The following is a 23,825-nucleotide window of genomic DNA, read 5'->3' as shown; positions in this document are numbered from 1 at the left end:
CATAACAACCGGTAAAGTGAAAGAATTCAAATGTGATGTTTCGGTGGAGCTAATGTAAAATGCAAATGAAAAAACTTGCTAAATATTGTAATGCAGAGCATAAAAAACGAAATTAATTTCGACAATTGAAACATCCAAATAATAGAAAGCACTTTGACAACAGGTAACAATGTATAAAGACCACAATAAATTATAAGATACTAGACCGTGCGGGTGAAATTTGTGGCCTTAAGTTCTCAAATTTAAAAAAAAAAGAAAATTTATTAAAAAAATTTAAAATATAACAGTGTTTTTATACAAAATATTTGTTTTTCATTTTCATTAATTTTCTTTCTTAGTCCGTCGTGTTATCTTAGGATTCTGTATATATATCCACTGCATTGTAAAAATGAACAAACTAAATTAAGATAGAATAACATGTACTATTTATAAACTAGACATTTTGAAATATCCTAATAACATATAATACAAGGCGTAATATATATAAACATCGCTAAACCCGAAGTAATATAGCTAATCACCAAACATATGCCGTAAATCCATCGGGCTAGTTTTAAGGCTAATTACTAAATAAATTACGTATAACCGTCGATGGTTACATAGTTATACGCTGGAAGAGGAGATCGGATCGGAGGTCCGGATAGCGTAACTGGCAACGCATCTGCACGGTGAGCAGGAGTTGTGGGTTCGAGTCCCGCTCCGGGCCGATTTTTTCTCCCAGCGGTTCTAAATTATTTAAATTAATTAATTTATTTATAATTATTAATATTAATAAGAGATGGCGCCTAACGCTTACCTCTAGTGCCAAATTAATTACGTAATTTATTTAGTAATTAGCCTTAAAACTAGCCCGATGGATTTACGGCATATGTTTGGCGATTAGATATAATACAAGGGCCTAATGTAAAATGTATAATGTGCAAGAGCATACTAACATATAATACGTACTGTACATTAATTATCTACATATGTGACGTTAACAAAACATAATTCAGATACCAAAATGAAACCTATGAAAGTTTTCATCACAATAGATTTTTATCGATTTCAATCAGTAAATGACAGATTTCCAGTTTTTGTAATTTGTGTGTTGCAGGCATTATCATTTGTTGTTGCCAGTTCCAGGAGAGACGAAAGAAGCGAGTAAATGGCACTGATCACCTGAAAATACAAATCGATTAAGTTTGTACTTATCAGAAATTTTTGCAAAATTCAAGTAATATAAAAATATAAATTTAAATATCACATACTCTGATGACGAAATTCTTTTTTATACAGAAAAGTTCTCCGACAGATAAACCAATTGGTGTTCGTCCAAACCGTTTCATGAAATCCAAAATCTAACAAGAATAAATATACAAATATAAATTACACATCGTGTCAATAATATTAATATAAGAAAATGACAATAAGAACTACCTTGAGTTTATACAAAACAGAACAACGACTCGAAGATAAAATGTCGCATTCGTAAAAATTGCCGTACAGCTAATTAATAAACAAGTACAATATATAATTGAAATGACATTTATTATGTCTTATATTAATTATTTTATATCTCACCTGAGCATTTATTCTTGATAATCCATAAGAAACTACAATGCTTAAAAACAAAATAAAAAAGAAATGTCCTAAAAGTTCTCCTTTAAAACGTGGATCTAAATCGAAGAAAATCGCAAGAATTATACTAAAACTTGTATTATAAATGGCATAGCAATACATTAATGGAAAGAAGTACTTTCCGATCTCATTTATTTCTTCGATAAGCAACCAAATCCGGGAATGAGGTCGTATGATATTTTCGAAACTTTGAACATTTTCAGGAGATGTAATCATCTGAAGAAATGTAGAATTTAGTCGCTTCAAGTAGTCGGATACGAACGTAAATAGAATAATCTGAGAAAATACGAAAGTGAAAAGGTTATAGGCATTAAAGATTAAAAAAACAGTAAAATCGATACTACAAAAAACTCCTTCGAATAAAGAATATTTCGACAAAACGGGAAATATGAATAAATCGATGTAAAAAACGAAGGACATTATGTAGATAATAAAGGAAATGGAACCGAGAACAAGTAAATTGAAAATATTTTGATACAACTCGGGTTTGACATCGCCACTTATTTGGATCGGATTCGGATATTTAAATCTTTTAAAGAGACTAAATTGGAAACAGGCTAAAACGAACGTCATTAATATGGTCGGCATTAAAAACTCGGCCGTGTCAGAAAAATGTGAGATAATTTCGTCACAAACGACGTCGATTTTTAACATCATAAATAATGTTAAAATCGTGTTAAAATAAAGAAAAAATTCTACGATATTCTGGTAAAATTTGTAGAAATTACGGCTGAATTTGTCTTCGTCTGTATATTCGTGGACGTAATGAATTGCTGTTATACGAGATATCTTCTGTAGAAAATGTAAAATCTCCATGATTACAAAATTGATATTTTTGCAAATCAAATTACTTAGCTATGGATTTATTGAATTAAAGAAAGTAGGACACTGAAGTACGCCGCTTTTATTAACTGGCGAGAATTACTCTCACATCCTCTGTTACATCACTGGACAAGATTTAGAATTCAATTCAGTCAACTATACAAATATTTAAATACATAAATCAATTTAACATTACATAAACTAAATTGGGTAAGCAGTTATGTAGAGGTTTTGTTTGTACTTCCACTTAAACAAGTCAAATAAAATTCATCTGGCAGTAAAGTACATACGTCAAGTAAATTCATTTAATAAATTTTTAGATTTGTTTATAGAAGAGAAATTTATTTCGGATTAAATGGCTTGCTGGAAATTTATTTTGTTTGTTCTAATTTGTAATGTGAAATAAATCATTCAGGTTTGTCATTTCATTGCTTTACATTAGAATATAGTAGAAACGGATTATTTATTTATTATTGAATTTATTAATTAAAAGTGATCAAATATCATAGATTTATTGAAAAATTATGTCGGATTTCCACGTGCAGCATTAAATTATCGAATCTTTATAAGTGAAATTTATTAAAATCAACCTAAATATAGAAAGAAAAACGTGCAACCAAAAATAAACAAATTTTAGTTTAATAGCATACATGATAACATGAGCAACCCAGGATATTTTCAATTAAAAATTGAATTATGACTATTTACAAATTTTTTTTAATTTTTCGAGTCTATCTTTTATCCTTTTAACACACCACAGAAGTAACAGTATATTGGCTTGGATGAACTTCCACAGAACACGTGATAAATTATGCAAATGAACTTTATGATTATCCAAAATCGCCACCAGAGGGCCTAAACCAGTTATATATTGTGCTAAAGAACATGATAGTTATAGTCAGAAATTGTAACCATTGTTATAATGTTAAAAAGCGCCGAATCCTCAAATAAAAGGTCGGCGTTTCGATCGTTTTTAACTTTGTGTGTGTTTCGTTATAATTAATCACGTGTTCTGTGGAAGTTCATCCAAGCCAATATACTGTTACTTCTGTGGTGTGTTAAAAGTATGAAAGATAGACTCGGAAAAATTAAAAAAATTTTTTGTAAATAGTCATAATTCAATTTTTAAATTTTAGTTTAATTTTATGTTATTTTTATATTAATTTGCATAATAATGCATGTTAAATAACTCGCAGACATATGCACACAGAAATGTAAAGTTCAGTTTTTGTGATGAAATTCCTGGCTTATCCGAATTTCTCGCTTTTTAGGATAAAATCGCGTAATTTCATTTGTCGTTTTTTTAAGCACATGTCGGTACCAATTTCACGTGTAATCAATTTTCCAGCTGACTACAGCAAAAATTATTCATCAAAAAGCCACGAAAGCTTGGGGATGCTTTAATTAAATAATGCTAATTTTTTTCTAAAACAAAAAATAAATTAGTTTCAAAAAGCACCAAGGGCGTATTAAAACTTCATACAGAATATAACGATCTAAACAAGTTATCTGTCTAGTATGAACGAAAAAAATGTTAAAAACACGATGGTCATCTTGTCTGCTACCATCTGAAAGCGAAAAAGAGAATATTCAATGGTTGCATGATAGGATTTCTCATTTCCCGGTCCTCTGCTTTACCCAAGTTTTCAGGAAAGAAGTGAACTTTTAAGAAATTTGCAGAATCTTCCGCGACGAAAAGAATATCTCGGAATATTTCCTGTGTTAAAAAACAGCCGGGATTCTGTTAGAGAAACCCTATTGCATGCTGTGTATGCCTTAGAATGTTACGCCCATAGCGTGCTAAGCTGTCCTTATAGCCGGACATTAACTGCATGATGATAGATCAAGTCTTTGAGATAATCCCAGAGTAAAAATCGCATGGATTTGAAGTCTGGGGATCTTGTACATTGCGTATACATATTTTGATTGTTATATATATGTATAAGTAGTAGTGGTTTAACACACTGTAATCACAAAATTAAATTTGTTGTCTTTATGAGTAACTTTTCAGATAAGCTAAAATTTTATTATTAATATTTCCATGAAGTGACTGGTAATTTGAAATAATATAACACTGAAATTATTTTGATTTTTTTAAATATTTAATTTACATTAATACATGGAAATATTTACATTACAGTTTACTTAATTGTTTTCAGTTTTTCTTTCAATTTATTTATACTAATGCACATTTCCCCCATTAAATACAAGAATAAGTAATCACGACTGCGAACGATATATTCTCGATCTAATTTTTGATATTTTATAATGTGACACCAAGAAAGTTGACATTGGAATTCGTCAATAAATTGTTCCTTAAGATTTTGATAACGAGAAACAAAATTCCAGTTCAGGTATTCTTGTATTTGGCATAAAGTTGAGGTTTTTAACTGTTGGTATTTAAAATTTTTTCTATATCAAATTTATTTATGAAGAGGATAATAAAATCATCCGAAAGATGTTGATATTCGGCGACTTTGTTCTAAAAAAGTGTGAGGTCCCAAAAATGAGTTGAAATTAAAGATTTATTATCAGAAATTTATTAAAACGAAACTAGAAAAAAATCGTCTATTGTTAAAAACCGATCAAAGATCGAATTAGTTGTTCTAGTCATATGAAACCGCGACGAGAAGAAATCTGTATTGATGTAAACAGAACGCAATAATTATTAATGATTAATAATTGTAAACGAACGACCTCCAGTAGAGATGGACCTTTGACAAGTCGCTCATATTCAAATAATTAGAACATAGAAATTTTGAAAAGAGGAAAGATTAATGACGGAAAGGGATATCCCGTCGTGTCGTTAAATTTCAAAAACGTCACAGACTAGACAACAATGGTGGAAAATATGAGCGCAAGTTTCAAAGTTCCATCAACATTTTGCATCCAGAGTAACGGATGGTGTCAATTAGATTCTTCGAAGTGGATCTTTCTGGTGACTCGAATAGGAATCGTCTTTCGCTCAGGGACAGACGAGAGACCAATTGGGGAGCGAGAAAAAAGGGACGTGGAGCCAATCAGAAGAAAACAAAACAAAGAATGGAGATTGATATAATCCCCGATTTTAAAGGACAATCGGGGCACTTGGCAAGATGCAGTGGGCAAGACGCACTCGACACGACACTTGGCGAGTCAAGACAAAAGTGTGTGAAAATCGGAAGTGCTGTGTCAAAAAAGTTCTTTTTCGTCTTGGTGACAATACCGAAACCGTGCTGTCGCCGACCAATGGAGTCTCACGAACCATAAAACATCACTGCCCCAGGCCGCCTAAGCAATAAACAACTACAGGAGCATCGACTTCCAAACAGCCGATTGTATCTAGACATTATTTGTTCTTTAGTGTAAGTTTACTTTTATGTTTAAAATAAACGGGTTTTCGTGAGATTCTTGTCATCTGTGTCTCCTCTGCCACACCTACACGCGAACGACCCTAGATCATCCTGACGCGGGATTAACGATTCCCCCTGGAAGTCGGCAAACTTACATTGGTGTCTGAGGAGTGGGATTTTAAGTCTCCAATCTCCACCAGGTCAGCGAACTTACACAAGATGATCCGAAAAACTTGTTAGAAATCGTTCATCTAATCTCTGGTATTGGCAAATTAAATCCCATTTCGCATATTTAATGTTTTGCATAATAAATATGATTGAAAAACGGTAATTTTTCCATATGTATTCTGAATTTAAGTAATCAGTGGATTCCGAAATAAACGTGTTAGTTAAATCGTGTCGTCCACTGATTGTATCCCAATGAACATAATTTTTAAATTGACGGATAGTTCGTTTTTTAGAGGTGAAGACAAGAAAGTTTTCCAGTCAATGAGGCTTTATGGTCTACAAAGAAATAAACAATTTTTTAAAATATTATTTGTTGTTTTATTTGAATATTTGAGTATATATAAAAATAATAATTGAGCTGCCTCAATATACGTTTGTTTTAAACACGGGTAAGTTTACTACAAACTATCACATAAGTAGTTTTTCTTTTGTATAGTATTAAAACCCATACTGCAATGATAATGATATGGGAATATCTGTAAGAATTAAAAATAGAAATTGTAATGAGCGAACGATAGTACATTTATTCCATTATCTATAATGAATTTTTTATCATAAAATGGAAAAAGAGAAATTTTATTAATACAATTTCTGTATATAATTTCTGTAATACAATTTCTGTATATTAATACAATTTCTGTGTATAAAAGAGAAATTTTATTAATACAATTTATTAATATAATTTCTGTATAATATTAATACAATTTCTGTATATAAAAAGATTAAGATAGACTCAAAAATTTTATATTTTTGTAAATAGTCAAAAACTTCAATCATGGAGAAATTTTATTTTGGAGATACGTTGTTACTACAGTAGAGCGTCGTTTATCCGAATCAATTGGGGACTGGGCTTGTTCGGATAACTTATTTTTCGGATAACCAATTATGTAAAATATTTCAGTAGCCCAAGACATAGCCAAAGATTACAGCGCCACAGCACTGGCAAAAAATTTAAATTTGTCTACTGGAATTCTTTCGGATAACCGACGTTTTGGATAACCGACCTTCGGATAAACGACGCTCTACTGTATATGATTTTTGCTTTTAATTCCATATTGCTGTTGCCTTAATAGCTCTGTATTCTATAAAATTATATTGTTTGTCTTTATATTTATTATGATTAAATGTTTTTACTACAGATTTTTTGCTCCTTTAGCAGTTTTTTAAATTTTGTTTATAAAAAATTTTAAGAATACATTTTTTGGTTTCAGTGAACAAAATTCAATTAACGATTTCGATAGGGCTTCGTCTTTAAAATATCCTAATTTATTTTTGTTCGTTTCGTTATATGATTTGTGAGTTTTAGAATAATTACTAAAATCAAAGATATAGGAAAACGATTTAAAATGCTCGTAAACATCGTTTGTATAAATTTGAAGTGTAAGAGAATCCGTGTCAGTATATAATAAATGTACATTTTTACCATACCTGTTTTTAAATATTTTATAAAATGTTTCATATATGTAATTTGCTTAATTCTAATACGCAAAAACCTATATAAATTGGTTTGTATAGAATTTAATTAGGTTTCTTCATTTTAAAAATCGTGAGATTATCGTTTATAATTTGAAAATTTTCTACAGATGATTTAGATATGAGTAGATATCTGCGATATTGATTTAACTCCTTTGATACCCTTGTTCCAATTCAAATGCAACTAAGAAATCCACAAAAATGTATTTTTTATATGAAATAATTATTTCTGCTTAAACGCGAATCTGACATCCGAAAGAATTTCCGGGAAATAATTCCCGCGAAATAAAAACTCCTCCAAAAAGTGTTTTTACAAATAAAGTATATGAAAAAATAAAAATAATTTAAAATAAATTATTTCTGCTTAAACGCGAATCTGACATCCGAAAGAATTTCCGGGAAATAATTCCCGCGAAATAAAAACTCCTCCAAAAAGTGTTTTTACAAATAAAGTATATGAAAAAATAAAAATAATTTAAAATAAATACTTTTATTTGAGAAATATAGCTGTAAGGATTGTTATTCTTTTGTTTAAGCAATGGCGTAGTCGAACGGTGCACACTCGGTAAGTAATCCTACTATTTTCTGTTTATAGCATAGTTTATATGGATTATTCCCAAAAAATTATACGTGTTTTGGAAATGTTGAGTTTAATTAGTCTATAATCGATTAATTTTATGGAAGAAAATCTTTCAAACAGCCATAGTCCGTAAACTGCATACGTGCCGGGCTGTGATTGGCTCATGTCTTTAAGGACTCGTAGAAAATGAATTTCATAGAAACCGGAACGTATCTACCGTGTTATAGAGAGGTCGACTGTATAAATAGAGGCCAACTTTAACTTTACAACTTCACAGCATCAGATTAGTGATATAACTACAGTTTTATTTCTAAAAATTTTACTATTTAACTTAACAATTCTCCGTTAAAATTTATTATTTTTAAAGTAAATTTGCACTAATGTTGTTCTTTATAAACGACATTCAAATAGTTACTAAGATATTCCTGAGAGTATTCACTTCATCACAAACTCTTCACTACAGTATTGAACTGATGTTAAAACATAATTTAGCCGAATACAAAAGAATGTACAATGTCGCAACATGATTCAATTTGCTTCGAGGTAAAAAATACTGAATTTTCTTATTACGTTTTTATTCGTACCATACAAAAACTATTCTTACAACTTGTGTAAATATAGTACCTACATTAACACAATCGAAATTGAAGTTTTCGGGTGGATTCAGCACTTCAAACTGAGGTAACTCGGAATATTCAATGGAGGTAACAAATGGAAATACTGTTTTGAACGCTTGAAATATTGGACATTTACATATATCACAATACATGTTATGAAAAATGAATGCAAAACATCTTTTTTGCACCATTTTTGGTTTCAAACGTTTCAGTCTCTCTAGTTTTTCTTTAACATTACGATAATCGCATTCGCTACTTTGGACACATAAAGAAACTGCCTGAACTCTCTCACCATAGAAAGCAATGCCTTTTCTTATCTTCTCTTCGAGCGTGTAAGTAGTGTATGCACCAGTTCCATTGTCGTGGAAATAGATCCCATAATCTTTAATTCCGATGACGCACTTCAGTTTCTCTTCTGGTATGTTGAGTAGCTGTGATACGTACAGCATTTTTCTTGTATAAAATATAAATCGTTCATTGAATGTAAATGAAAAATGACGAATATTGAAGCCAGGAACTGATGGAAAGATTGCGATATTTATTTCGATTTCGTCTTCTGACAATGAGTAAACATCACATGATAGTTGGACGTTTTCTTCTGTAATTATGTGAAAGAGTAAACATGAATACTGTTTATCATAGAAGTGATAATCGTGAAAAATTCAAGTACTTACTGTTTTTATTTTCTTTGAGGAAGGTAAGTGCATCGAATGATTCATCTCCTGATGGAATTGTATGTTCTGTACGATGTGGAGGCATACAAGGGCAAATCATACATGGTTTCAAATAGAACCATAGGTACTGAAAGTAATCACTATATCCGACGAAAGAACGTAGTTGTTCAGAATTGTCTGCTAAGGTGTTCAACATTGAAATTGGTATTTTCTGTTAAAATATGAGAAATTAATTTGACAAAAGTTTTTTATTCATATATTTTACCAAACGAAAGTATGATATATTTATTCCACCAAAAGTATGTTTATTGTTTAAGTAGCTGAATAGTTAAAATGGAATAAAAATAATAAAAGAAGCCATTTTTAATATGCATTTTTTGTTAATATTAAATGCAAGCTGTTATTTTTCTATTATATGATTGTGTGAGGTAAAATTTATGTGCAATTAATTATATGCATGATGACTAGGAAAACTGACAAAAGTTGTTTACTCTATTCAGTGAGCTCAGTATAAAGACTTAGCTGTGTTTATGTACAAATGAACAGTTTAAATACAACTCTAAACTGCCTACCTATACAAGTACGAGTATGAATAGGTCGTTCAATGATGTACACATATGCAATAGTCATCTAAATATATAAAATTGCTTGTCCTGACTGACTGAATGACTCACTCATTCACTCACTGATTCATCATTGCCCAGAGCAAACCGCTGGACCAAGAGAAGTGAAATTTGGTACACAGTTAGGGTACGTCATGAAAACGCACACTAAGAAGGGATTTTTCGAAATTCTCAAGTGGGGGGTGAGGGAGAGCATTAAGGCTTAACCGGAAGAACGGCTTCTACTGTACTATTTTAGATGCGATTTTTTGTTTTTATCTGCGTTTTAGTAGAGTACGCCATGGCAATGCACACTAAGAAGGGATTTTTAGAAATTCCCCTACGGGGGTGAGGGAGAGCATTAAGGCTTAAACGGAAGAACGGCTTCTACTGTACTACTTCACATGCGATTTTTTGTTTTTAACTACGTTTAGTCTTCATTGAGTACTTAGGTGTATTAAATTGATAACATTTCAGACATTGTTATAAATATTTTTATCTATTTCGATTTTAAAAATGTTCGAACCGTTTTAAATTCGAATTTGTTATTGCATATTGGTTCGATTATAGAACGATTGTAAACGTTCCGGAAAATTGATCAAATTGAAAATAGTTCGTTTGATTCTCGGCAGTTCTCTTCAGCAGTAGGTGTTATATAACAATTACTATGGTTATTGAAATATTGAATGTAAATGGGGTTTGCTTGCAAAACCTCTGCGGACGAAGTCGCGGGTAACAGCTAGTTTCATATATTTTTATGTAAATATATAGAATGCTCGATACTTTCGTAAACTTTTAATACAATATATGAAACATAAATCCTGTACAATTTTCTTCGAGTCGCATTTAAACTTTTTATAAACTAGGCAGATACAGTAGACTCTCCATAACACAATAGATTCGTTCCGTTTTATATGAATTTCGTGTTTTACGAGTCACTTAAATGCATGAGCCAATCACAGCACGGCACGTGTGCAGTTTAGGGACTACTGCTGTTTGAAAGATTTTCTTCCATAAAATTAATCGATTCTAGACTGACTAGTAGCCCGGGATGCCCCTAATGGGCGTTGTTTACAAATTTCCATGAAGCACGGTTCCTTTGAGTTTTTTGTTACTATCAATATGCTCTACAGCTCTGTTAAAGTCCCAATGGTAAGATTAGGTGAAGAGGTGGCGACCCCCAAACTGTAGCCCCCTATGCGAACAATAAAGGCAAAGGAACCATGCCTCTACTCGCGACCCTTCGCGAGATTTAAGCCCCTGAAATAATAAATTCGAATTACAAATATATTAAATTATTTATATTGTTATATTGACCAAATAATAATTCATTGGGCAAATGAATAATAATAATTCATATTGTTAATTTAAATAAGAATTAAAATTGTTAATTTGAATGTTTGAAATATGACACACGATAGGGGCGCCTCTAGTGTCCATTATCGAACGGTTACGGGACAGACAGACGGATACCCGTTGAATGGGTTATATACAGTATATAGATTTGACCCAACATTTCCAAAACACGTATAATTTTTCGGGAATAATCCATATAAACTATGCTATAAACAAAAAATTGTAGGATTACTTACCGAGTATGCACCGTTCGGCGACTTCATTGCTTAAGCTTGTTTTCGTCGCAGAGCGGCGCATCGTGCGGCGGGCGCGTGTTTTCTGATAAGTTATTTTTCTTCAAAAAATTCGCTGAACTTTGGAGACATTTTTAATATAAATATAATTTTTATGGCCGTTAAATCATAAATGTTTTTAGAAAGTTTGCTGCTTGTTCAAACTGAACGGTTTGTGAAATATCCGATATTGGTTTAGATTCGTCCAATCCTGTCGCGACACGAGTCGGCGATGACGTTTTACCGTATTATACGAGTGTTTTTAGCGTGTTTATACGAATACGAGCGCAATTTTTTCGTTGTGTTATACGAATCCGTATTATATAAACCCGTGTTATAGGGGTCTACTGTAATTAATTCTGTTGGCATAATTGAAATTAAGACATGTATCAGTATGCAGTATAAAAAGATTAATAATTGAATGTATAAAATTTAAAAAACATAGTAACCTTACGAAAAATTGCTATTTTCTTATATAAGATGTCTTTAGTAACATCTTTCCAGGAACTGCACACTTGGCCACACTGTTGTAGATCTTCGTCGCTTAAATATCTAAATATGCGAAGTAAAATTTCTGGTATTTTTAACACACGAGAAGAGATTTCTTGAGATGTTGACGATGTCTCTGTCAATGCATCCACATTATTCATTTTGAAAATTTTCTACAAAGAACAATTAATTTTGGAATTAATAATGTGTTGTTTTCAATATTTAGTTAACTTTCAAAAAACAATATAATTCTAAAAAAAACAATTATTTTCTTATTCTAGCAGAATATAAGAAATTTATGGAAAAATGTATAAATACGGCAAGTAAAAATTTCAAGTCGATTTAAACTTAGAGTTATTGTTCGTAAATCTATTTATTAATACTATTTCTTTTAATTTGCTTTTTATAAATAACATTTAACAGACATCCCCAAAACACAAAAAATTTAAACCTTTAGTCGATGAATAACATTCAAAAACATTATAAACAAAAAACAACAGGACTACTCAGAGTCTGCATCGTTTAGCCGCCATTCTTTAAATTCGTTTTCTTTGTATGGTATAAATGACTTTGGACACGTGATTACCCGAAAACTTCGGTTACTCCAACCACGTGATTTTACAAACGTGTTCCTAAGAACTTTCCGGACTTGGAAATGTCCGCAAACAACAGCTTGATAAACATTGCATTTGTTACGGACAAAACCAATTGACTTAAGATTTAATAACGATCATCTTCGTATGAAACAATAAATAATTATAGATTTGTCGTCTAAATTTATCAATACAAGTACACATGCCTTATATTTGTCTTAACACTCTTATTTTAAAGTTTGAAGTAGAGTTATATAACAATATATTATGTACTGTGTATTAGGATGTTAATTATTTTGACAAAAAATGTGTTTTTTTTGAAAACGTCTATGCCCTCATATTACATTCTTTTCAGCATTTGGTCAGTATTCCTCAAACAAGAAGTNACTGTGTATTAGGATGTTAATTATTTTGACAAAAAATGTGTTTTTTTTGAAAACGTCTATGCCCTCATATTACATTCTTTTCAGCATTTGGTCAGTATTCCTCAAACAAGAAGTTTAATCTCAATAGCAACGTAATATTAACATTAACCCATGTCGATTTGAATGTGTAACTTGAATAAGAGATGATTGAAATGAAAGATATTAATCAACAATAAAATTAATAACGAAGTACCATAAGTTTTTGATATAGTGGTTGTCTGTAACATTCAATTACAAGATTAGAACCTGCTGGGCATATTTTCTTTTCGATGTTTCTTTTTTGCAATCTGGATATAGCTGTCGAAAAAGTCTTGCACACAACTCAATGGAAACTCCTTTTGTTCTTCATTCACAGTGAAATTCTAGCAATAATTTATATAATACAAAGGCTTTTCTGTTTGGAAATAAAATGTATGATTCGAAACAATAGATGTATGGTGCGTTAGATCATCTCTTCCAAAATTTTTTATCTTCACAGACAGCACCTGTCTGCAGATCCCAGTTTGAGTGACACTTGTGTTAGAGCACACAGATGCAAAGTTCAGTCGCACAGGCAAAGAATATCGGTGTTTTTTTATTAATTATTAATTTGTTAGTGTCTGTAGTTAATTAGAATATTTTGTTAGTGTACGGTTAAAATAGTGAATAGTGTTAACTTTCTCTGTCCCCACTTATCTTTGAATAATATACAATTAATTATGGTACTTTCATAATGTGAAAGCAACAAATAACATCACTGAAACTCACTTATTAACAGAAAAAACATGAAAAATGAAATTTACCGTGAATAAAATGTACCTACACAGCTATAAAACCAAACCGTTTATATTGTGAGTCGAACTTTATGTCATCTGGATTCTGATTGAAAAATTTAAATTAAAAACTTAAAGTAATTTTATTTTCTCTGTAAGGCTGACACTTGTATCGGACAAGTTAAAATAATACTATACGTGCAATAACATTATTAAATAATACGAAAATAAACCGCAAAAATATAGGATTTAACAGGAAAAACGAACATTATACTTAAAATTTTTATATTTCCGATTCTAAAAATCTTAGAAAAGCTTCAATATTGCAGCAAAAGTAATTTAATAATTGATTTCTTGCTTTTCTACGAAGTTAATCCAAAAAAAAAATCGTCGTTATCAAATCTTAAGTTGTTGGATTTTGTTGTAAAATGTTACGGTATTACCGAAAACGTGACAAATGTAATGGCGATCAAGCTGTGTGGTCCGCGGACGCTTAGAAGTCCATGTTTTTTTTACGTTCTCGGTATCGCTTTACTCTATCATACAGTGTTTTATGAATATGACAGGATTGCTCTTGAGAAGCCCTTTTCAACCGTATATGATTTCTATATTTTGAGTTGGTTTTTTTACGAGTATAGGCCAGGGGTCGGCAACCTTTTGAGTCGGAAGAGCCAAAATTACAATTTACAAAATTTCAAAGTTTTTAAAGAGCCACAAAATTTTTTCTTGCCAACAATAAATAGTACTTGCGTAAATAAAGTTTTTTGATTAAAAAAAAACTAATCTATTTATTCATATATAAGTAGTGTTTTTCACAACAAATTAAATAATAGAAACATCCGACTACGGCGTCATTCCAGAGCTTCCGACAGACTGACGACAGTGACGATGCGTGTCACGGGGAGGGGTGCGGTGAAAAGCGAGTACAAGTGGCTGAGAGATAGAATCGGTGCCTAATCCTCGTTAATCGATTCAGAACGATCTTTAAATGTTTTTTTTTTGATAAAATAAATAATATTTGCATATGAAACTAAAGAGCCGCAGCTTCACATCCAAAGAGCCGCATGTGGCTCGCGAGCCGCAGGTTGCCGACCCCTGGTATAGGCTGACATTGTATTAAGTTCTTTTATTTTTTAACTTTAGCACCATATATATTCACCATAAATATTTAATACTAATATTTTGTGTACGCAATCGATTGACGAGAACTGTAAATTGAAACGTAAACGAGCGTCATAGCTTCTCCAAGTCAATATGTATACTAAACGGAAAGTGTGTGACACTGCGAAACGACCTCAGAATGGCGGCGCTTCTCCTTTCGCCGAGCGCGATGCGTTACAGTCCCCACTTAACGTAATGGATTCTTTGATCGTTTAACTATCGATGGTGTAATGAAATTGTCTCGCCCAGTTTTAATGGTTCCTTAAACCCTTATCACTTAAACAGCGTGAAACCTCTAATCAGTTCCATATGGTCAAATTATATTCGGTCCATTAGTTCTGAGACCCTCGAAATAAACTATGTTTACTTAACAGAGCAAAGATTCTACAGCACGTTAAGCATTACCCACAATTTTTAGCGGGAATATATTTTAGACAATTATGTTATTTATACATGCCTAAATAATTAACTCTAATTCCTAGTTGTTAAAGTGGCCTGTAGACTCCGAGTGCAGGTTACCCGCCCTGGTGTAAAATATTTACATAACACATAGGAGAAAAAAATCCGATGGATTTCTCCTATATGAACCTTTACTAAAGATAGAAAAAAAGAAAAAGTTTCTTGGTACAGAAAATGATTTAAAAGTTTTTAATTTTCAGTTATCAGCATATAAAAAAAGTATTTACAGCAACGTGTAAGTGCAAGGGAGGTATCCATGGACAGTGTAAACATGTAGCAGGAACGATTTTTGCATTAAATAATTATAGAAAACAAAGTGTTACCAGTGGAAAACAACAGTGGGAAATTCCACAACATAAGATACACACATCAGATGAATGCCGCCTTAGTAATTATGTAATACCAAAACGGATATAAATACCAGCATCACTATCATCAAATGCACCAACTTTTTTATTATATCAAAAGAATAAAACACATTAATTGTGCTCTTTATTCAATGTTGAGAGCTGAATTCGTTGAAGATGCACAATGTCAAGTGTTTCTGTCTGATTTAATCAACACAGTTCATGTACAATGTAAGGAATTATATTTTAAATCTTTAATTACACCATAATTTAAAGTAAACTTATGGATAATTGTTATAAAATTGTTGAAAAACTATTTATAAATATAACGTTTTTAAATGGATTAAGTTCTTTTTAGTTTTATAATTTCAGGTATGTGGTTATCACACTTCCAAAAATTACTCAAATAGCCTATCTCACAAGAAAATAAAGCAGAGGTTTAGACTGGCTCATTTACAAACGATATACAGATTAAGCAGCTCTATGGCTCATTCTATAAAAAAAAAGCAATTTAGAAAATTTGGCTTTTAGATTTTTGAATAATACGAGTACATTCAAGAAAACAATTGCAACTGATTATGAAATTAAATAAGAAAAAAATGCAAAAAATTCTTTTTCGCTTAAAAACGTATTAGAATAATTGATACAGGAGGTTTTCTTTTTATACTGTTTCTGCCCTGTGGGCACTAAGAGAGCCTCTTTAAGCAAGCCCATTATGGGTTCGGCCAGGCCAACAATGAAATGACTGGGTGGTGGGGGACAGGGCCCGACATAGCCGAACGAATTACCCCCCGAAAAATTCCTGCGGATTTCTTGACCTGTCCGGATTCGATTCCGGGTACCCCAAAGCGGTAGGCTGCCACCTTGACAGCTCGGCCATCTGGCCTGCTGATGCAGGAGTTATCATTTGTAATGAAGCTCCCTGGATTTGTGTAAACCCTGATGGTATATGCAAAAATGGAAATAAAGTAAGCTTACTCGAAATCAAATGTCCTTACACATGTAGAGATAAAAAATAATCTAATAGTGAAACATTAATTGGTTCACTATTAGAGAAAAAGCAAATGTTTTACTTTTAGTTATTATTTACCTGCGATTGTAAATAGTATTTAAGTAAATAGTTTTAGTGTTTTCACAATAAAAAATTCACTCATTTATAATTGGAGGCTGCATTGAAGTCCTCATGAAGGAAATTCCAATTAAACATTTTATAGTATAAGCAGACTTATAGTAGAAATAAAACTGAATTTCATGTTGAACTGATGATGGCTTTTCAGTTTTAATTTCTGTACAGTCAATGATTACTCTTCTTTTGGGATAATTTTCTTTAAGTGATTGAGGTAATGTAACCTTAATTAATAGATAATTTCCAAACACAGAACAATTTACATTTGATTTTCTCATTCTTGTTATTATAACTCAGATACAAATTAAAAAACAATAAGCAATTTACCGCGCTAGGTAAGGTTTAAATTAAAACGTATAAAATCATTCGAAGTAAATAAAAATAAAGTCGATTCCGATTATTAGCACGGTTAGTACAACATGCAGCGTATTAGGACAAAACATTCAAGAACAGAATCAAATCCTATAACACAAGCATGATTTTCTTCGCCTACTGCCCCCCCGAAATTACGCTTAGTAACCCAACTGGCATGGTATTTTTCTCGGAAAACGAAACAAAAGAAACGCGACTTTAAATATTTTCTGCTTTTCCATACGTTCTATACATATTTTCTTTATCAGCTGTCATTTCTGATTAATGGTAATACTGCCACACGTAAAATTTGAGAAGGTATCTCGGAGACAAGTCGCACCATGGCCTTCATCTCTCTCTGAGAGTGCATACCCCCGCTGAAAAACACGATTTTCTAAATAAACCGCAGTCAGAAACATACGTTCTTGACTGTACAGGGCCACGTTGTTCCTTGGTGGTGAAAATTTCAATTTAGTTTTTCTTCCCGTAAATCTCTTACTTATAATGTGAATCGCGTGTGTACGTGTGCCCCCGGCACAAGTATTTGTAAAATCTAAGTGACTCGTACAACATGGAATTCATATAAAACGGAATTATCAACAGTGTTATAGGGAGTCGACTATACCTATGTATTAGTTAATACATCCAACAGCATAGTATAAAAAAGCAATAATACCTTTAGTGATGTAGTACCTTACCTTAAATTAAGAAAACGACGATAATTATAACGTTTATTAGTTAAACGATAAATTTTATACAAGACTTATTACAAATAACTATAGCAATCGCTAACAAAGTATGAAATCCAAAATACACACGATTTCCGTTACTGCATACTTCTTGGTACCTTGCAATTTGGAGTATTGAACTGTAATTACCGTGGTTATAATAGGATAGAACTGTGAGTCAAATTATTTGTAATTTGTTTGTTTTTAACTTCAAATTAACTGAAAAATTGTTTTAAATAAACTATATTATGTTTTATATAATGTTAGTATTAAATAAAGGAATTGCTGTTCTCAGGCTTTCTTTTCAAACAAGGGTGTTATACAAGGATACATTATGAGCTCCATTATTTTTAGTTTATTTCTAAATTAATTATTAAATTGTATTAATAATTTTAAGATGGAAGGTATTGATGTTGATGGAGTCAATGTAATATTGACACCATCGACATGAAAATAATGTAATTCGGATGATGTAATTTTGGCTGATTCGTGAGGTCATTATGGGTGTTGATCGATCTTTTGGATAAATATCTGTAGTACGAAGTATCTGTTTGTAAATTGTACGAGGAATAGGATTAACTATAGAATTTTTTAAAATGCTAATAAAGTTAATTTACTATAGTTAAATGATTTTGATAATTATATTTTATCGCTGAATAAAACTATATCACAAAGTACCTATAACTTGGTGGTATAAAAATTTGAATAAAACTTTCTTCGACTGTTTTATTTATAACAGTAATCATTCTTGTACTGTTACGGCAGTATTAATGCAAGATAGGACCAATTCACTGAATGTTTTATATAATTACAGAAGGTACTGTACATTTCCATGTGTGATATGGTTGATTCATCATTGGATACATATCAAACGATTGCAGTTTGTGCCTTTGTGTCATCATTATGTGAGGAAATTTTTGGCATTACTTGTTTTCATTTAATAAATTTAGGAAAGTAATTTCAGATACTGATCGAATAAATATTGATAAATATAAAATATTGTGGAGGCCGAGGGGGAAAATTTAATACACGAAATTAACGATTATATATCGTCATTATCTTCTTTGAAGTCTGGACTGTGAAGCGGTAACAATCAACAACATGTGGAAGCAGTTGAGTCAAAAATAGATGCCTCGTTTACAAACAACACACCTGTTTATTAAACACAAAGAAGCTTACAAGATTTCCACGATCTTGGAAGTTGTACTTCAGCAGCGGTCTCTGGGTCTTTCTCTTCTTTCCAAGATAGTCCCATTTTGAAGGCGTGTCCCTGGTTCGCGAATGACTAATACTATCTACGTCTCGACGACTCCGGGATGATGCGGTCGACTTCTGTTGAGGGAAAGATGTCGATCCGAGTTTGGGAGATGGAGACAAAGATGAGCACGAGACACACAAACAATAGATGCGTCACTTGGAACTTTTGGGAGAAGAAGCTGTCGAGTCCTTGAATTCTCTGGTTTTATCTGTTTTGTTCCGATTTCACTTTCCGATTGGTCTCTCCTCGTCACCTGGTGACAATTGGAAACCTTTTCGTGGGCATCAGAGAGGTCAAAATCAAAGTTTAATTTGATCTTCAACTGGAGATGGTCGATGGACTTATATTCTTCTATTGTTTAAAAGTTAGCGTCGTGTTTTCATAAAGAAATCTATTTCTAACTTCATTTTTTTGTTTAAAAAAATTATTTTAACGTGAATTTTAGTGAGGGTTCAGACCTGTCCAGAATCTCACACAGCTCCCCACCATTTTAAATTGTCCTAATGGAATAACGACATTTTAGCTGGCAGCTCTGGAAGCTGCCAGTCCTGTCTCCCTTTGTTTGCGAAGTGAAGTAACAGTGACACCCGTCTGAGAATCTATTTTTCTCTGGCGCGCGTACAGTTTCGCGTTACAACAAAGTTCCTTTTTTCGATACATATTTTAAAGGTATATTGAAATCGTTTACAATTCATCGAAATGTTCGCGTAACATTACATGTCTGTTTATAAGATTGACTACAAACACTCAAATAACAATTACCGTCATCGAGTAACATTTTAACAACGTAAAGGATCGAGAAATATTTTCTAAGACATGTTTTTTTGTGTTTTTTTCGTTTTTAAGCTGAGAAATTCACATCATTGGTAACTAATTCACAAAATTCTATTATAGCCTAAAAGAAGGACAACCTTTTATCTGTCAGACTTAGAAAATGTACAGAAAAGCTTCCTTAGGTGCTGTCACTTCCGGTACAGGGAGTGTTGACCTAACTTTTGTTGCTGGCTCTATCTCCTGGTTCAAAATTCCAGGGAAAATCCTTATTGAATATCTATCCGTCTGATAAACATCTGCAGAAGTAACATTAGAAAATGAAACGAAACGTGTAGCTTTTTTCACATATTTTGACCAAACTGTAACAATGCGCAGTTGAAGGCACCATCTATTTAATTAGTGCAATAAAGTGTTTTATATGGTTACTGCTCATGACTAAAAGAGTGTCACCAATTCACCAATTTTCGATTACTAAATACAAATTTAGTAACAAGAATGTGTTTCGATAGGCCAAACATAAAACCCCTGATCATATTGTATCAACTTTCATTTTAGTTATTTACACCAGCCGTTGAAAGTACAAGTGTTATTAGTCACTTTTCATTTATCTGGAAACATAAATAGCTAAATTTTTGTTCTGATTTAAAAATTACTTATTTATTCTGATAGTACTTTGTACTTTGGTAAGTAACGCAAATATTTCTACTTTTTTACAAGAAATATGTAAATAATGATGCCAGGAAGTAAACAGCAGCATTGGTTGCTTTCTGGAAAAACTGACTTACACCACTTCGCTTTCACAATTACTATTACAAAACTTTATTCAACACTAAAATGTATCACACGTTAACAAACATTACTCATTTAATCCGAATGAAATAAAATAAAAACAATGCGTAATTCAGCTTTATTAATTATCTACAAATAAAACAGTCAAAATAATTGCGTTAAATTAAAATCGGTAAAATAAAATATTAAATTCAAACTGCCATAAATATGCAATAAACTCGAATTAAGATAAAAACCAAAAATTTAAACTTATTAAATCAGATATTTAGAAAAAATAATTATTATTAATGATTTCTATTGTCTCACTAAATTTGTATTACGTGTCTGAAGTTAAGGAGTAATTATCTTGTTTATAGAATCGCTTAAACGCAATATTAGATATAAAAACGAAACACAGGATGGTTAGAATTATACTCATGGTAGTCAGATATGTGGTGTCGACACTACTAAAATCGAACCGAATGAAACTCGGGACACATGTAAAACAGTCCACTGAGAAAAGATTTAAAAAGAGAAAAAAACGAGTTAAACTAATCTACACGAGGTAAAAATATGATGAGACTAAGATGACATAGACAAGTGGACAAAATATTGTTAGAAAAATAAAATTATATTTTACACATTTACAGTATGTGCTCAACACAAGATTCTTCTTTGCGACAATAGTAATACCAAGTTATCTATTGCCACACGTAACATTTGAGAAGGTATTTCGGAAACAGATCGCACTATGACCTTCGTCTCTATCTGGAAGTGCATACCCCCCGATAACGCGATTTTTCAAATAAACCGCATCCAGAAACTTACGTTCTCGACTATACAGGGCTATATTGTTCGTTAGTAGTAAAAATTTCAACTTAGTTTTTCTTACCGTAAATCTCTTTCTTATAGTGTGAATCGCGTGCGTACCGAGTTTCATTCGATACACACGCATTCAATACCATTTTCTTATTTTTAAAATGAAGAAAATTTTAAACATAATCAAATTTAAATCTTTTTTTAAATATATAAATATTTACTTATTCAATTTTCGGTTCTCAAAATTTTTTTTATTCTGTAATAAATATAATAAGGCGTTGAGGACTGGAGCTATCCTGGAAGAATGAAAGAGATTTTTATTGGTTCCGGTACATAAGGGTGGTTCAAATCTGGTGTCTAAAAATTATGGAGGCATTTCCTTGTTGCATTGTGTTTCAAAAATGTTTTAAAGATTTTTGGATTATAGCTTAATAAGTTGACTGAATATGAGAGATATTCTGTCAGATAATCGGACTGGTCTTCATACATGTTATTGACTGTTGATAATATTTTCTATCTGTATGCTTTTATTTCGAAAACACTAAGAAGGAAACGACGTTTTTTGTAGATTTAGCATCAGCATTTAATACCAATATATTTTAGGAATTTATTTTGGAGGAAATTATTAAATTTTGGATTAAGTTTTAAATTTGTTTTCCTGCTTGTGGATTTATTTAGTGGCTGGAATGTTAGTATTAATTAAATAGAGAAATCGCTGTTCTCAGGCTTTATTTTCTAAAAACGGTGTTATACGGGGATATATTTTGAGCTCCATTATTTTTAGTTCATTTCTAAATGATATATTTAATTGTAAACATAATTTTGGGATGGAAGGTATGTTAATGGAGTCAATGTAATATTGACACCATCAACTTCAATGTAATGCAATATTAGCGTATGCGAATGTTGTAATGTTAGCTGATTCAGTTAGGTCGTTACGGGTGTCGATCGACCTTTGGATAAATATAATGGATTACAGTCTACAATCGAATCTTACAAAATCTAAAATTGTTATATCTCGAAATGGTGGTAAGGGTTATAAGTTTGATCAATGATGGTTCACTTTCTGACTGTTTTATTAATAACAGTAATCTTTTTTTGTACAGTTATGGCAGTATTAATGTAAGATAGATGCAATTCATTGAATGTTTTATGTAATTACAGAAGGTAATTTGAATGCGTGATGTAGTTGATTCACCATTGAATGATTATCACGCGATTTCAGTTTGTGCCTTTTTGTCAACATTTTGTGAGGAGATTTTTGGTGTCACTTGTTTTCGTTTAATAATTTTAGAAAAGTGATTTCAGATACCGATTGAATAAATAAATATAAAATATATTACACGACAAGAATCGTCTATCGTAAGTAGGAATTCACCAACATTTAATATTTATTAAAATTATAAATGTTATCGGATATTCTGTTTAGAATACTCACGAAATTGAATGTAATTATCAACAAAAATTATAAAGAAAGAAAGTAATTTATATTAATTGATATAAATTCCATTATAGAAAATTCAGTTAAAATTAAATTAAGATTCGATATCCTTTATCAATAATAAATTATTATTAATTTCGATGTGCTTAAGATTCTTGATTTCGAACAAATGGGATAGAAGCAGACATGCTAGCCGAATCTTTCCGTTTATGCACTTTCGAGGATTGTATTATCCCTCCTTACTCGTTAATGAGAGTAGCTGTGGCATGCCTAGCTGCTCACCATTCTTTTGAAGCAATAGTGGAGGGTATCAAGAACTTACTGCTAGAGAAAGAAGTTGCCACCCCCTCTTCCATCATCCAACTGACCGAGGGCAAGGAAGCATTGTGGGTCGCAAATGGTACTTGTCAGCCTAAAACCCTTCCAAAGGGTATGTGTATCAGTGTAGCAGAGCGGTTACAGGGGAATGGCCTAATCGCCGTTGACAAATGTGCTCCACCAGAGCCAATAACGATGGCCTCCCCTATGACTGTGAAGACAAAAGTCCAGCATGAGTGGAATGTGTCTACTGCCCTGACCCCGGACCAACGAATGCAACTTCGGGATGTTCTTCATCACTTTGCGGAAACCTTCCAGTTCGGCAACAAGAAAAGTACTACCAAGATCAAGGTTAAACACCGTATTAACACCGGAAATAACCCATCGATTAGTCAACGAGCCTATAGAGTGTCCCCCACTAAACGCAGAATTATCCAGGA

The 23,825-nt window shown here is 31.9% G+C and overlaps 1 protein-coding gene across 1 annotated transcript; it reads right to left on the bottom strand.

The window, feature by feature from the left end:
* Nucleotides 1-1,047: 1,047 nt before the first annotated feature.
* LOC111640233 lies at nt 1,048-12,231 on the bottom strand. The gene is made up of 7 exons (XM_023386234.1): nt 12,026-12,231; nt 9,347-9,557; nt 8,660-9,270; nt 1,564-1,896; nt 1,420-1,488; nt 1,251-1,340; nt 1,048-1,161 (listed from the first exon to the last, which is right to left on the bottom strand). The coding sequence occupies exons 1-7, from the start codon at nt 12,224-12,226 to the stop codon at nt 1,048-1,050; spliced, it is 1,629 nt and encodes a 542-aa protein (XP_023242002.1). The 5' UTR covers nt 12,227-12,231.
* Nucleotides 12,232-23,825: the final 11,594 nt, after the last annotated feature.

This window comes from Centruroides sculpturatus, unplaced genomic scaffold (assembly GCF_000671375.1).
Source record: "Centruroides sculpturatus isolate CEXI.00-Female unplaced genomic scaffold, Cexi_2.0 scaffold1106, whole genome shotgun sequence".
In the NCBI taxonomy this organism is placed as follows: Eukaryota; Metazoa; Arthropoda; class Arachnida; order Scorpiones; family Buthidae; genus Centruroides; species Centruroides sculpturatus.
The sequence above is the reverse complement of the archived record's forward strand: the minus strand, read 5'-3'. Positions and strand labels throughout refer to the sequence as shown.